Source organism: Pan paniscus, chromosome 5 (genome assembly GCF_029289425.2).
Source record: "Pan paniscus chromosome 5, NHGRI_mPanPan1-v2.0_pri, whole genome shotgun sequence".
NCBI classification, from domain to species: Eukaryota; Metazoa; Chordata; class Mammalia; order Primates; family Hominidae; genus Pan; species Pan paniscus.
Window position 1 is genome coordinate 50,559,332 of NC_073254.2, and position 13,668 is coordinate 50,572,999.

General features: G+C 40.3%; 1 protein-coding gene across 13 annotated transcripts in view; it reads left to right on the forward strand.

Annotated features, from left to right (window-relative positions):
- Positions 1 to 13,668, forward strand: part of MAPK14 (mitogen-activated protein kinase 14) — a 95,272-nt gene that overhangs the window by 66,235 nt on the left and 15,369 nt on the right. For 4 of the 13 annotated variants that reach the window (XM_034961960.3, XM_063604863.1, XM_063604865.1 and 1 more), the window contains exons 9-10: positions 6,116 to 6,195; positions 8,506 to 8,584. In XM_034961960.3, the coding sequence (XP_034817851.2) occupies positions 6,116 to 6,195; positions 8,506 to 8,584 (159 nt within the window). The other 9 variants (XM_003818916.7, XM_063604862.1, XM_003818917.7 and 6 more) reach the window with 5 other exon arrangements.

Sequence of the window (13,668 nt, forward strand, 5' to 3'; positions counted from 1 at the left end):
CATTCCTACTCTGTCCCATGAACATATGCTGTAAGATTTTTTACTTGTCAACATCTTGAACTGAGAAGCCAGTATTAAAATCTTAACCTTTATAACACAATGATTTTTGCCATTTGCAGATGACAAAATTCCCTGTTATTCTTAATTTAGAAATAATGTGAGTGGACTTGTTTCTAGTTTGTTTTTGCTTGCTAAAGAACACAAGTTGTTTGTGTTTGGGGTGGGGTTTGGCGCACCTTTTCTGAAAGGGCCAGGTAGTTAATATTTTAGGCTTGGGAACCATATGGTAACTGTGCTTGTTGTAATTGGAAACACCTATAGACTGTACATAAATGAATGGGCATGGCTGTGTTCTAATAAAACTTTATATATAAAACAGGCAGAGACTGGGGTTTGCTGACTCCAGCCTAGAATTTTCTTCCATTTAAGCTGATTTCATGTCTGAAAGAAAGTAAAAGACAAGATGTCAAATTACTGCATTAAGTTATTCCTATAACGTAGGCACCTGTGGCTTATAGAGACTGTTGTTTTTAAGTGCTGCTATGTTGCCTTTATATGTATAGCCATAAGCAAAAATTTCTTTCATCCTGCTCTACCTTTTCCTCAAATATTTTGACTACCTGTCATGTACCAGATGTTAGGCTGGGGATAAATGGTGAAGAGGCAGAGTGGCCCCTGTCCTCGTAGAGCTGTAGACCAGTACAGGGGGCAGACAGTAAGCAAACAAAGTAATTCTAGGCTGTGATAAGCACTATGATGTTATCAAGCATGGTGCTGAGAGAGAATTGGGGGGTGGGGTATTATGTATATAGAGTGTTGAGGGGAGGCCTCCCTTAGGAGGTGAAGTTGAAGCTGAGACCTGAAGCCAAGAGGATTTAGTCATGTGAAAAACCTGATGGGTCAGAAGACAGTCATCCTCCCCTTCTCCCTCCCTGGAATGTCAGTCAGTGTAAACGTGGATAAACTGTTCACATTTTCAGAGGAAATATTAAAAGCTATTTTATAATATTTTTCCCCCTCTTTTTAACTTCCTTTTTAGGTAAGATTAAAAGCAATGAGAACAAACAAATTTTTGTCTTCTGGTTAACACATGCACATACATTCTGAGTATACATTGAAGTGTTAGCTACCAGGATAAAAGTTTTGGCATTGTGGCCTATTATTTAGAGCCTTTGGGATGTGTGAAGTTTGTTAAGCATTGTTCATTTGCATTTTATAAGGTTGAAACCGCCTGTATTTGCGTTCTCTTGGCGCTCCTAAAGGAACATGCGGTGGGAGAGCGCCCTCTGCTGGCGACTCTCCCTCATAGTGCCTACTATAGCCAGTGTGAGAGGTGAGGCTTCCCTTTCCAGAGGGTGTGCTCCAGTGGTCAGGCTTTGGGGTCTCACAGGCCTTCCACTGTCATATCACAAGCTCTTTAGGTCACGCTTGGGAGAATATTCATAAATAGACTTGTACATCCCTAGCTCCTGTCTTCTGCTGCTTTTTTCCTTATCTGTGGCCCTCTAATTATCAGTGCACTTTGCTGAACTGGTTACTGACACTGTGATGGCAGATGAAGAGGGCAGTGTAAACTGAGTGAAGCTCTTGTGTTTTCACCTGCTGTCTTTGGCAGCTAAGAACCAGCTAAAGTTGCCTCACTTTACTGATACATGCTGTTGACAGATGCATAAAATGAATATAAAGTGGATATGTGTTTGGTAGCATTTTGAATCTTTGTACAGGAGGAGCATGCCCTACGTGAAGTGATCATCCTGCAGGAGCCTTGACCTAGAGGGATTCACCGTGTTGGCTAGGTTTGGGGTGTTTCATTTTTGTTCTCGGTGTGTTCTGTTTGTTTGTTTTTGTTTTGTTTGTCATTGTTTGTTTTTCATTTTTATTTTGTCCCAACATTTTCCTTTATGGTCCACCATTAGATATTGATCAGTTGAAGCTCATTTTAAGACTCGTTGGAACCCCAGGGGCTGAGCTTTTGAAGAAAATCTCCTCAGAGTCTGTGAGTTGATGCTTTGTAATTATCTGCCCTGTTGGGAGCCTCTGCCACTTGCCTTTTACCAATCTGTACTTTGACCTGGGTGTGTTTGTAAGCACACATGCCCTTTGTGTGCTGACTTCCCGGATGAGTGAGGTATAAGACAGTGTGAGTGTGTGCGTGCGTGCACGCATGTGTGCCTGCTTGCATGCACAAGTGTGTTTTATTCTCTATCTGGGTACACACTAAGATCACGGGAGCCTCCATTGGACAATAGTATCCCAGTAAAGCAATGAGATTTGAGATTCTAATTCATTCCAAGAGATTAATGTAAACTTTGTGTCTCTGTCCTCAAGACCTGACTTTCTTCTTTCTCAGAAGTTTCACGTATGCTCTAGAGCTCTTTTCACTGTTTCTAGTGTTTGTTCTCAGAGCATGAGCTTCACCATGTATTTAGTTTAACTTAATCACTAAAAGAATAAAATGTACATTGTCTGCACACTGTTGCCCCTTCCCAGAAGTTATTTTTTATTGTTTTAGAATAGATACTCACATATCCTATGTAAAATGTTTGTTCCCAACAGAGGGACCTTTCTACCCAGTCCCTAGACCCCACTCAGAAGAAACAACTTCACTCCTGATACCTCAGATACACAGGAATGTGGTTATAAATTTTCCTCCTATTGCCTTGTAATTATAAGTTAGATAACCTGAGACAGAGTTTGGAACTAGTGCTTTCTTGCTTCTAAGCAGGGACTTAGACAGAAGCCATGGGAATGTGAGTCTGGCTTACTTTTGCTATGATTTCCTGCTCTTGGTCATTTTCTTGGGCCAGAGGCTTGAGAGAAGCCATGAAAGCCCAGCTTTTCTTTTTCCCTCGATCTGCTGCCAGGCAGTTGAACAAAAGGAAAAAAGAGCTATGGAGCCAAGCTCCAGTTATGCCTTCCTGGATTCTCCTCCCAACATTTATGACTGAAGGGGCCCTTTGCCTAGTTGGGAAGACGGCTGGGTAGCTTGAGGCAAGCATAAGCAGGTGAGTTGGAACCGTTCATCATCTTCCTGACAAAATAAAGAATACCGTCATCTGGTATGTATCCGGTACATTTCTTGAAAGGATCCCAAAGCCCAGTGTATTTCTGAACCTCCACTCTGAATTTGTTTCATTTACTTATTTAAGATAAAGAAGCAAAAGCCCAGAAGGGCAGTGACTTTTCCATGTCATGCACTGAATCACGTGGCAGAGCTGAGTATAGATCCCAGATGTTCTGATAACATGATCCAAACTATAATCCCATGTGATTACACACTATTTTGAAAGTCATTGTCAGTGTTACCACAATGTCAACCTAAAGAGGTATTTTTTTCCCCTTTATGATATGTAGAAGCTGGATTAGAGTGAATCAAAGATATCAGATGATGCTTAGAAAGAGCAGTACTTTTTTTTTAATGTTTTTGCTTAGAAACACTGTCTTACAGTAAGAGGACCTAAGGGCAGAGGGAGGAGCTCAATTAATAAATAGTGCTAATGAGACCAAGCAAATTCATTTCCTTCCTGAGAGTGTCTCCTAGCAGCCCTTTCTTAGTCTTCTCTTCCATCCCAACCATCTGCCCTATAGATACGTGCTATTAGTCATTTGGAATTGGATTAGGAATTCAAACCAAAGTCTAGGTAATAAATAGTCAATAGTATTTATCTGTCATTAATCCATTGCTTATTTTTAAGAAAGAAACAGTGAGTGCACAGCCTAATAATGGAGGTCCCTCTGTGAAATGAGGCACATTATACATTTCAACAGCTCTACTGAAATTGAGTACCAGAATACAGAACTTAACTCAAATAATATTATATTGAGTATAAGAATAAGAAAGGTTTTTTTGTTTGTTTGTTTCCTACATAATTGGGGCGAGTGGATAAAAGTAGTTTAAACATCCTAAGGGGTAGACAAGATTAATTTGATGTTCGTGACACGGCCCAAGTACCTGTTTATCTTAAAAGCGCATGATGTATGGGAACAGAATGGAAAAATAAGGCCAAGTGAGTAAAATTGTTCAGAGATTTTACAAATTAAAAAAAGAAAAAAGACATTAGTGAAGGAGTGCAGTAAATAGCCAACAGCTGTTTTCATTCTCCTGAAAAGTAGTGAAGTAGTGATGGCAATAATTATGAAGAAATTGAATGCCGAGTAAGAGAATGCAGTAATGGATTTAGAACCTATTAGAATGAGCCATAGGAAAAGGTATAAATGGGTCGTGATGGAGGCCAAGGACAGAGAATTCATTTGGTTAATGTCCCAGTATCTATAATAATCAGTGAAAGGACAAGAAAATCATATTAAGAAAGCAAAAACAGACTGGGCACAGTGGCTCACATTTGTCATCACAGCACTTCGGGAGGCTGAGGCAGGAGGATCACTCGAGGCCAGGAGTTTGAGGCTGCAGGGAGTGGTGATCATGCACTGCACTCCAGCCTGGGCGACAGAGCAAGACCTTGTCTTTAAAAATAAATAAACTAATTAATTAAATTAGATAAAAAAGCGAAGACCTGACTCATTCACATTTTCCTCCAGAAATAGAATCTTTCTAACTTCTTGACAGAAAGGGGATATAATAACCTCTTTGACTGAAGGAGACAAGGACAGAAAATGTGCAGGCCAGGTATCATTCACAGAAAGAAAGGGGAAGTGGAGGATTTTTACATTTTAAGACCCAACTGGTATTCTGCTATTGCTGGTTTACTTTGTGGCCCCTTTTTGTTATTTCCCTTGGCATGAAAAGTATCATTTGTTATGTGATTTGTTAAAGGTAACTCTAAATTCTGTTATCTATACTCCTAACAAAATAAAGAATTCCATCATCTGGTATGGATCTGTTAACGTTTCTTAAAAGGACCGCAAATCAAAGTGTATTTCCTACCCCCTTTTGGAATTTACTGGCCTCTGTCTTTGGGCTTAGGGAGCGTAAAAGGCAGCGTGGAGCACATGGCTCTAGCTCCCTCCCTGTGGCCAGCCTTAAACAGATTACTGCTAAGTCATCTGACCACTAGGGAGTTCAGTTCAGAGGACGAGCTAAAGTAGAAAAATTATTTGGGAAAGCCATGAAGTAAAATTGCTTGGCCATGGTGCTTATTAAAGATGACACTTCACCTGAATGAGGGAATTAGTAGTTAACAAGAACAGGACTAGAAAAGGGGTTTATTGAATTACATTGAATATTTTTAAAATCTCATCACTTCTGCTCTTAGGAACATGATAAACAGTTCTGACATTTTAGAAGAGGGTGAATTGTATTAACATTGATGGAACAGTTAAAAGAGAGAAGTTGTAGTACAGCTTACATATGTGCCTATACCTATAGAAAATCTCATAGTTCTGCCCTTATCAGATGCTTGCAGAGTATTCTGCAGACTTCCCTCCAGCTGTTTGTTAAATGAGGTTAGTCTGTTCGCTTGTTGAAGAGACTTGTGGAGGAAATCATGTGGCATGCTTTAACACTCTCAGCAGCCTGTGACTTCTGTTTTGCCTTTGCCATTAGCCTCTAACCTTCTCCTCTTCTCCTCTTTCTTCATTTACCATTTTGTGTTTGTGGCAAGTATTTTAAATGTACCACTAACTAATGTCTTTGAAATGTGGCATTGCTTATTAACCCAGATGCCCACGTGTGTCTTAATTCAGAGGGATGGTGCCTTGGAGAAACTGTGCTGCAAAAGTTTAGTCTCTTCCATGAATGGATATGTTGGATATTTTATTTTGTTCAAAGTTGAGTCAAAATTTTTGGAATCATCTATATTTCTCCCACAAACAGGTTTTGGCCATCAGTACTTGAAAACAGTTCTCTGGCTGGCATCCTGGATCAAGGGGCAGTCTGTTTCCAGGGAACCTAAAATATTTAACAGTAAAGATGATGCTAAAACCAAAGAAAAGTAATTTTTCTTATCTGCATGGCCAGTCACTGGCTACGTGCCTAGTTACTCATGTCATTCACAGAAGTGTACTTTAGCATGCAGCTGTGGGCTCTCGGGTAGGGGGAATGGGGGGTAGGTTTTTTTGTCTGTTTGGGGGTGGCTTTTTGACCTTTTTAAAAACTTGAGTTGAAAATTATTTTTTGCACTGTATGTTTAACAATGCCCTTGACTAGGCATCTAAGATATTAACCAGCTTCAGCAGATTATGCGTCTGACAGGAACACCCCCCGCTTATCTCATTAACAGGATGCCAAGCCATGAGGTGAGAACAAAGAGACTGTACAGGGATGTCGCACTGAGAAGCCACATTCTCATTTTATTGCCACTGTATAACCAACAGTTCTTAACATCACTGGATGCTTGCATGTGCCTTGAGGCCTGCCTATGTGCTATTGCAAGATGTTGACTTTTGGGATAAAATGTCATCCAGTCCTGTGAGATTGGGAATATAATTAGTAAGCTTGTAAATGGAAAATTGTTATTTTTATATGTGGTTGTGTGAATTTAGTGCTTGTGAGGCAGTTTCTTTCTAGGTGCTCTGCCTGTAGCTAGGGTGTGCTACTATGGTGACCTTTATCAGAAGGGTAGTTAACTGAAGTCCATTAGCATGCTTTCCAATTCATCCATTTTTTTAATGACCAAAAGAGGATTCTTTATTTAAAAACAAAACAAAACTGAAATATCCAATACTAATATGTACTATATTTAAAAGAAAATACACAAATAATATAGAATAAATACAAACACTTTGGTACAGTTAGGTACCTTCTTTATTAATTATTAACTACTTAGTCTAACTCTTATTTTATTATCAGAGATGATTGGGGCACTTCTTTCTTTCTAAGATACCCTTAATATTTTGGGGAACCAGGTTGGCATCACAGAGGGCCCTTCCCAGCAGCTTTGTTTCTACTTCAGCTATATTCAGGTCGTCTTTTGATTTATCTTTATTAAAGGGATGACTGTTCTCTGAATGAGATAGTTCTCTCTTACCTGTTTTCCCTTCCTCTTTTTATTTACATGTTCAAGTAGAAAGGGATTACAGCCATTTATGTATTCAATTCCTAAAACTTTCTTTTCAAATCAGAAAGATTCTCAATTGCTTTTCAAAGCAGACCTTTCCTCCTGACTCCACATGCAATAATTAAGAAGCGGAAGGCTGGGTGTGGTGGCGTGCACCTGCAACCTCAGCACTTTGGAAGGCTGAGATGGGAGGATCAGTTGAGCCCAGGAGTTTGAGACCATCCTGGGCAACACAGCAATACTGCAGCTCTACAAAAAAATTGAAAAATTAGGGCATGATAGCACATGCCTATAGTCCCAGCTACTTGGGAAGCTGAGGCAGGAGGGTTGCTTGAGTCAGGAGTTGGAGGCCATAGTGAGCTGTGATTGTGCCAGTGACCTCCAGCCTAGGCAACAGAGCAGAGACTGTGTCTCTAAAAAAATTTTTTTTAATAAATAAAGAAGGTGAACTTGCCCAAGCAGCCAGATTTTTTTTTTTTTTAAGACAGGATCTTAACTCTGTCACCCCAGCTGGAGTGCAGTGGCACGATCTTAGCTCACTGGAACCTCCACCTCCTGGGCTTAAGCTTCCTGGGCTCCATCTCCCTGCTCAAGCGATCCTGTTACCTCAGTCTCCCAAGTAGCTGGGACCACAGGCATGCGTCACCACACCTGGCTAATTTTTTGTATTTTTGGAGACAAGTTTTCACCATGTTACCCAGGCTGGTCTCAAAGTCCTGGGCTCAAGTGATCTGCCCACCTTGGCCTCCCAAAGTGCTGGGATTACAGGCGTGAGTCACCGTGCCTGGGCAACCAGAACTTTTTATAAACTTGTGTGTGTATGTGTAAACATAAATATACATACATACCTTTACTGTTGGACTGTATTAAAACAGGAATTTTAAAGAGGTGGTTAAGATAGACAGCAGACTTTGCTTCTGAAGGTGATAGTGGGATAGCAGATAATGTTTCTTGAACTGTCACTTGGAACCAAGTACTGTGTTAAGAAAGTACTAGGTTTGTTATCTCTAATCTTCACTCCAACCCTGTGAGGTAGGACTGTTATATTAAGTTTATATTAACTTTTTTGTTACCACTGTTACTTTGTTAGCAAGGTTTAATATTGATATCCTTTGATGTACTAAGAGCACCTACTGAAGTCAGCACTGTCAAAAGACTGCTGGTCCAAGACTTTCTTTGGGAATACCAACCCCTCTACCAATTTAGCTGTTTGAGAAGGCTGTCTCAGGGCTACTTCTTACATATCTTGGCCTCAGTTTTTGAACTTCTCATCCTGTGATCAGAAAGCTAATGAAAGAGAATTTGATTGATGAGCATTCTCGTTCACTTGAAATGCAACTGTGAGAGATAGCAGGAATAAAGAAGGTGATGATCATAACTAGGGAAGTTAGGATGGCAGTAAGGGAGAAGTTCTATCAAAGACAGTTATAAACATTGAAGTTAGTGGACTTTGTCAGTTAACACTCGTTCCTTAGCAGGACCAAGATTCTTTCTTTGAGAGCAGTAACATTATTGAACAAAGTCATTCTGAAAACCCTTGTTTTTTCAGGCAAGAAACTATATTCAGTCTTTGACTCAGATGCCAAAGATGAACTTTGCGAATGTATTTATTGGTGCCAATCCGCTGGGTAAGTTGACCATATATCCTCACCTCATGGATATTGAATTGGTTATGATATAAATTGGGGATTTGAAGAAGAGTTTCTCCTTTTGACCAAATAAAGTACCATTAGTTGAATCTTGGAAGGTGATAAATACGGCTTTTATTATCTATTTGTGTTGTCAGATTTTTTTTTTAATCACATGAGATGCTTGTATGTTTAAATGATCACAGAACTTGGGATTGGGGGAATGGGCAGGTACAGTGGAGAAAGGAGAGAAAGTAATGGGAATGTTGAGAGAAAAGATTGGTGAGGCAGGAAGAAGCAGATACAGAAGAAAGCTGTAACTTGTTCACAACTGCTGTGGATTTATGGTGTCTCTGAGTGGAGGACAGAAACCACTGAAATGCAGGTGGGTGTTTAGAGGAGCCACCCAGGAGCTCCCTGCAGGGTGCTCTGCTCTAATGGTAGCTGCCGTTGCTACAGATCCTGTCATCTTCCACACTCATGAACTTTTCCCCTCTCCTCTTCTTTCTCTGCCCTCAGAGGCATAACCATCCTCTCCTGTTTGTGGAGCTTATTTGCTACCTAAACTTAAAGGAATGGCTTCCTATGCCTTCAAGATCCTTGGCAGAGGGAAGTGATGGTGGCAGCTGAAGATATGTGTTGCCTTGGCTAAAAAAGGAGTTGCTTTATTATTATTTATTTATTTATTTATTTATTTTGGTAGTGTCAGGGTCTCGCTCTTTTACCCAGGCTAGAGTACAGTGGCACAATCATAGCTCACTGCAAGCTTGAACTCCTGGGCTCCAATGATCCTCCTGCCTCAGCCTTCCAAATAGCTAGGACTACAGGCATGCATCCCCAAGCCTGGCTAATTTTTTAAAGAATTCTTTGTAGAGACAGGGTCTCACCATCTTACTAATCATGGACTCCTGGACTCATGCAGTCTGCCCACTTCAACTTCCAAAAGTGCTGGGATTCAGACGTGAGACACTGTGCCTGGCGGACTATATTCTTTGAAGGGGAGGAGTGATGTGTGCTTCAGATGGCCCCTGAAAGCTGCTTTGCCTGAGGCTCATTCCCTGACTCTTGAAGAGGGCAGTGGACAGTGCTGTTTAATGGTGGACACAGAAGGATCAGACCAGGACCTCCCTACAATAGGGAAGGGAGCTATGCTATGGTAACGAGTATAATCTGCCTTCTCACTTTTCTTAAGATTGTATTGTGTGGTGTGTTTTAAAATCTCACTGCATTTCTTTGCATCTGTTTGGGTCATCTGTCTTCTTAAGGGTCTTGGCAGCTATGCTTCAGGTTTAGTTTTATCTTTTTGAGGGCTGACAGCCATGCTGACTTCTTTAGAAGCTGGGGTGAAGGCTAGGTGATTTTACCTTTTTAAGTACTTCATCCATAGTGATTATGGAGAGGAATTTTAGTGTCGCTGTGATAATTTTTATAATAGCAGAGATACTCACACTCTTTGAAGTTTTGGGCAGTTGTGGATGAGTTCGTGTCAGCCTTGGAGACAGAGAGTATGTCATATCTCAGCTGGGTCGCTCTCTTGCCCTAGAATGAATCCACAGTCTCATCAGGGGTGGGTACGATTCTACTGAGACTGGCTTAGGTTTGCATCTGCCCTGGCATGCTCTCATTGGCTTTGTGTGATTTATTTGAGCTGTATTATCTAGTTCAAGGGTCTGTGAGAAGCTCTCTTTGAGCCTTAAGTACTACAGGATGTTGGGAAAAGATGTTGTGTTCTTTCTTTCTTTTTTTTTTTTTTTTTGAGACAGAGTCTTGCTCTGTCGTCCAGGTTGGAGTGCAGTGGTGCGATCTCGGCTCATTGCAAGCTCCACCTCCCAGGTTTAAGTGATTCTTCTGCCTCAGCCTCCTGAGTAGCTGGGAATACAAGTGTGTGCCACCACACCTGGCTAATTTTTTGTATCTTTAGTAAAGACGGGGTTTCACCGTGTTAGCCAGGATGGTCTCGATCTCCTGACCTCGTGATCTGCCCGCCTCGGCCTCCCAAAGTGCTGGGATTACAGGCATGAGCCACTGCACCCAGCCCGTCATGTTCTTTCTTGTCGTCATTCTGTTCTGAAGTTGTTTCATTTTATAAGCCTTAAGTTTTGAACAGGGCAGTACTCACTGACACCCTCTTAACAGACTCAGAAAGATGTGTTAATTCATTTTTTAGGGGGAGAGGGGAGATATTTGTGTTCCAGCAGCTTATTTAGGTCACATACCTCCTGATAGGTCTTCCCATTCTTTGAAATCATGACATTGAAACCTCCAAAAGAACTAGATACCACTTTGCTAATGAGTTGAAAGGAGGCTTTGGTCCATCTGGTGCTCAGCACTGTACTTCTCAGCATTTAAACGTGCCTTACAGCCCATTGCCAAACAGTGATGTCATATAATGAGGCTCCCCTTGCTGGGCAGATGGAGCACAGTGTTACTATCGCAAGCTCGTGCCCAGCATATTAACTGAGCAGGAACATGCCAGAAATATAAATATTAACAGCTCTGTTTTGTCAGCCACTGACTTTGTTTCACTGCTATTCCCAAAACATGAATTAAAACTTAAATTACCCCTTGATGTTAGTGTATGTATTTATCTGTCAAGATTTTTTTTTTTAAGAGATGGCATCTCACTCTGTCACCCAGGTTAGAGTACAGTGGCACAGTCACGGTTCACGATAACCTCGAACTCTTGTGTTTAAGTGATCCTTCCTCTTCCCTATCCCAAGTAGCTGAGACAACAGGCACATAATGCCATGCCCAGCTAATAAGATCTTTGAGGAATTTTTTCTTGCCCCTGACCTCATTGGTTGTAAGAACATGGTCCTTTTTACCCTAAGGGTAACAGAGACTTGTATAATCTGTGTTCAATTATAAAATCAACAGCTGATAAGGTTTCTTTTTCTAAGAAGAGTAGACCATCAGAAGAATATATATATATAATCCAGGCATTCACCTAGTACTGTAAAGTGTAAACTTATGAACTTGAATTGACACATGAATATTTACTTTGTTTCTGTATCCCCTTGAAGCCCATATTTCTCCAGTGGATTACTCTGGAATTCAAGCTGTAGGACGGGTGTTTTACAGCCTCCAATATACACAGCAGTAGATCTCCATAGGAAGCTGTCCTCTTCACTACTCACCCCCACACCCTCCACATTTAAGGAGTAATTTGCAAAGTCTCAAAAGCCTTTTTCACCACAGTGATAACTGGTTATATGGCAGTATTTATTCTCCCAAGTGCCACCATGCTGAAACACAAAAATACTCATTTGAAATATAGAGTTAGACAAATTATCATTTTGTAACCCCTTATGAAATAATTGCTTTTGGGAAGGAAACCCAGTGAATGCAGAAAGCCGTAAGTGAAAAGAATGGATATTTACTTGGTACCAAAATATCCCACAGATTACTTGCTTTGGTCAAAGGGGAAACATCTTAACCCAGTGATCAATTTTAGCTCATTAGTAGTGGGACAGATGGCCTTAATGCACTGTCACGTGCACAGCATCACCTGTATTTTTGCTGAAAATGTTTAACCTGATTCTTACCAAAATTTTTGACCTAACTTCTGGTTTTTGGGAAGTACAGGGGATAGCGGAAAGCAGGGTATAGACACATGACAGCAAAAGAAGCAAAATCAGACACATCCCGAGAAACGGTCATTCTCAGGACAATCTGAGGGTCTCTTTAGATCAAAATCAGGAAAGAACAGGGCTTAGAAGTAAGAAGATTATTCTAGACTAAGAGAGACTAAAGAAATCCAGTCAGTTGCAGTGCATGGCCCCTAATTGAATCCTGGTTTCAACAAACTAGTTCTAAAAGACAACATTGGAATAATTGGAGAAATTTTAACATGAACTGGATTTTAGATGATATTTAGAAATTATTTGTCAGAGATAATAACAGTATTATGATTATATAGGAAGATGTCTTTGTGTTGAAATATTTAGGGAGGGTAAAGTGTCATGTCTATAATTTTATTTTAAAACAGTTCAGAAAAAAATACATATAAATACAGAAATATAAAAATGTTAATTGTTGAATATGCTAGGCATATGAGTGTTCACTTTATCATAGTTTTTACTTTTCTGTTTCTGTATATTTGAAATTTTTCATAGTGAAATTTTTTAAAATAAAATTCCCTTTGATTTTAATACCATGTCTCACCCTCATCACCATGTAAAACCCCCAGTTTATTCACTGTTTGAAGATCTGTTGATGAATATTTGATGTTAGTAAATAAACAGCTTAGGGGGACAAAAAAAAAAAAAAACAGCCCTGCCTACCTATTGTAGGTTACTTTAGCTGTAGGCTTTGTTTTATACAGTTTGACTACACTGGTAGCAGTTTGACATTGACGGTCCACAAAAGCCTGTTCAAACAGAATCCCAGTCATTTAAAAAAATTCTTCTTTAGTAACATATTCTTTAAAAATACAAAATACAGGAGGAGGGTGAGGGTTGAGAGATAACCTGTCGGGTACAATGTTCACTGTTTGGTTAATGGGCACGCTAGAAGCCCAGTCCCCATCAGTCCGTGGTGAGACCCATGTAACAAATGTGCACATGTACCCCCGAATCAAAAATAAAATAAAAAATTTTAACACATAGAAAATACAGATACACACACACACACACACACACACACACACACACACGTAAAGGAGAAGAGGGCTAATATATCCTAGAGTAGGTATTTTGGAGGAGAGTTCTTTGTTTGGATATGAAGGGTCAAAACTATGTTTGCTCAATAAGGCATACTTTTTTGTAACAAGTTAAAAACTCTTTTCCTTCCTGTCTATGGTACTGATAGCTGTCGACTTGCTGGAGAAGATGCTTGTATTGGACTCAGATAAGAGAATTACAGCGGCCCAAGCCCTTGCACATGCCTACTTTGCTCAGTACCACGATCCTGATGATGAACCAGTGGCCGATCCTTATGATCAGTCCTTTGAAAGCAGGGACCTCCTTATAGATGAGTGGAAAAGTAAGTCCTAAGGGTAGGATTAACATCTTGAACCACTAACCAAAAGCGGTGGGAAAAATAAAAACTGAATGGTCATAACCAACTTGCTAAAGCTTGTAGAT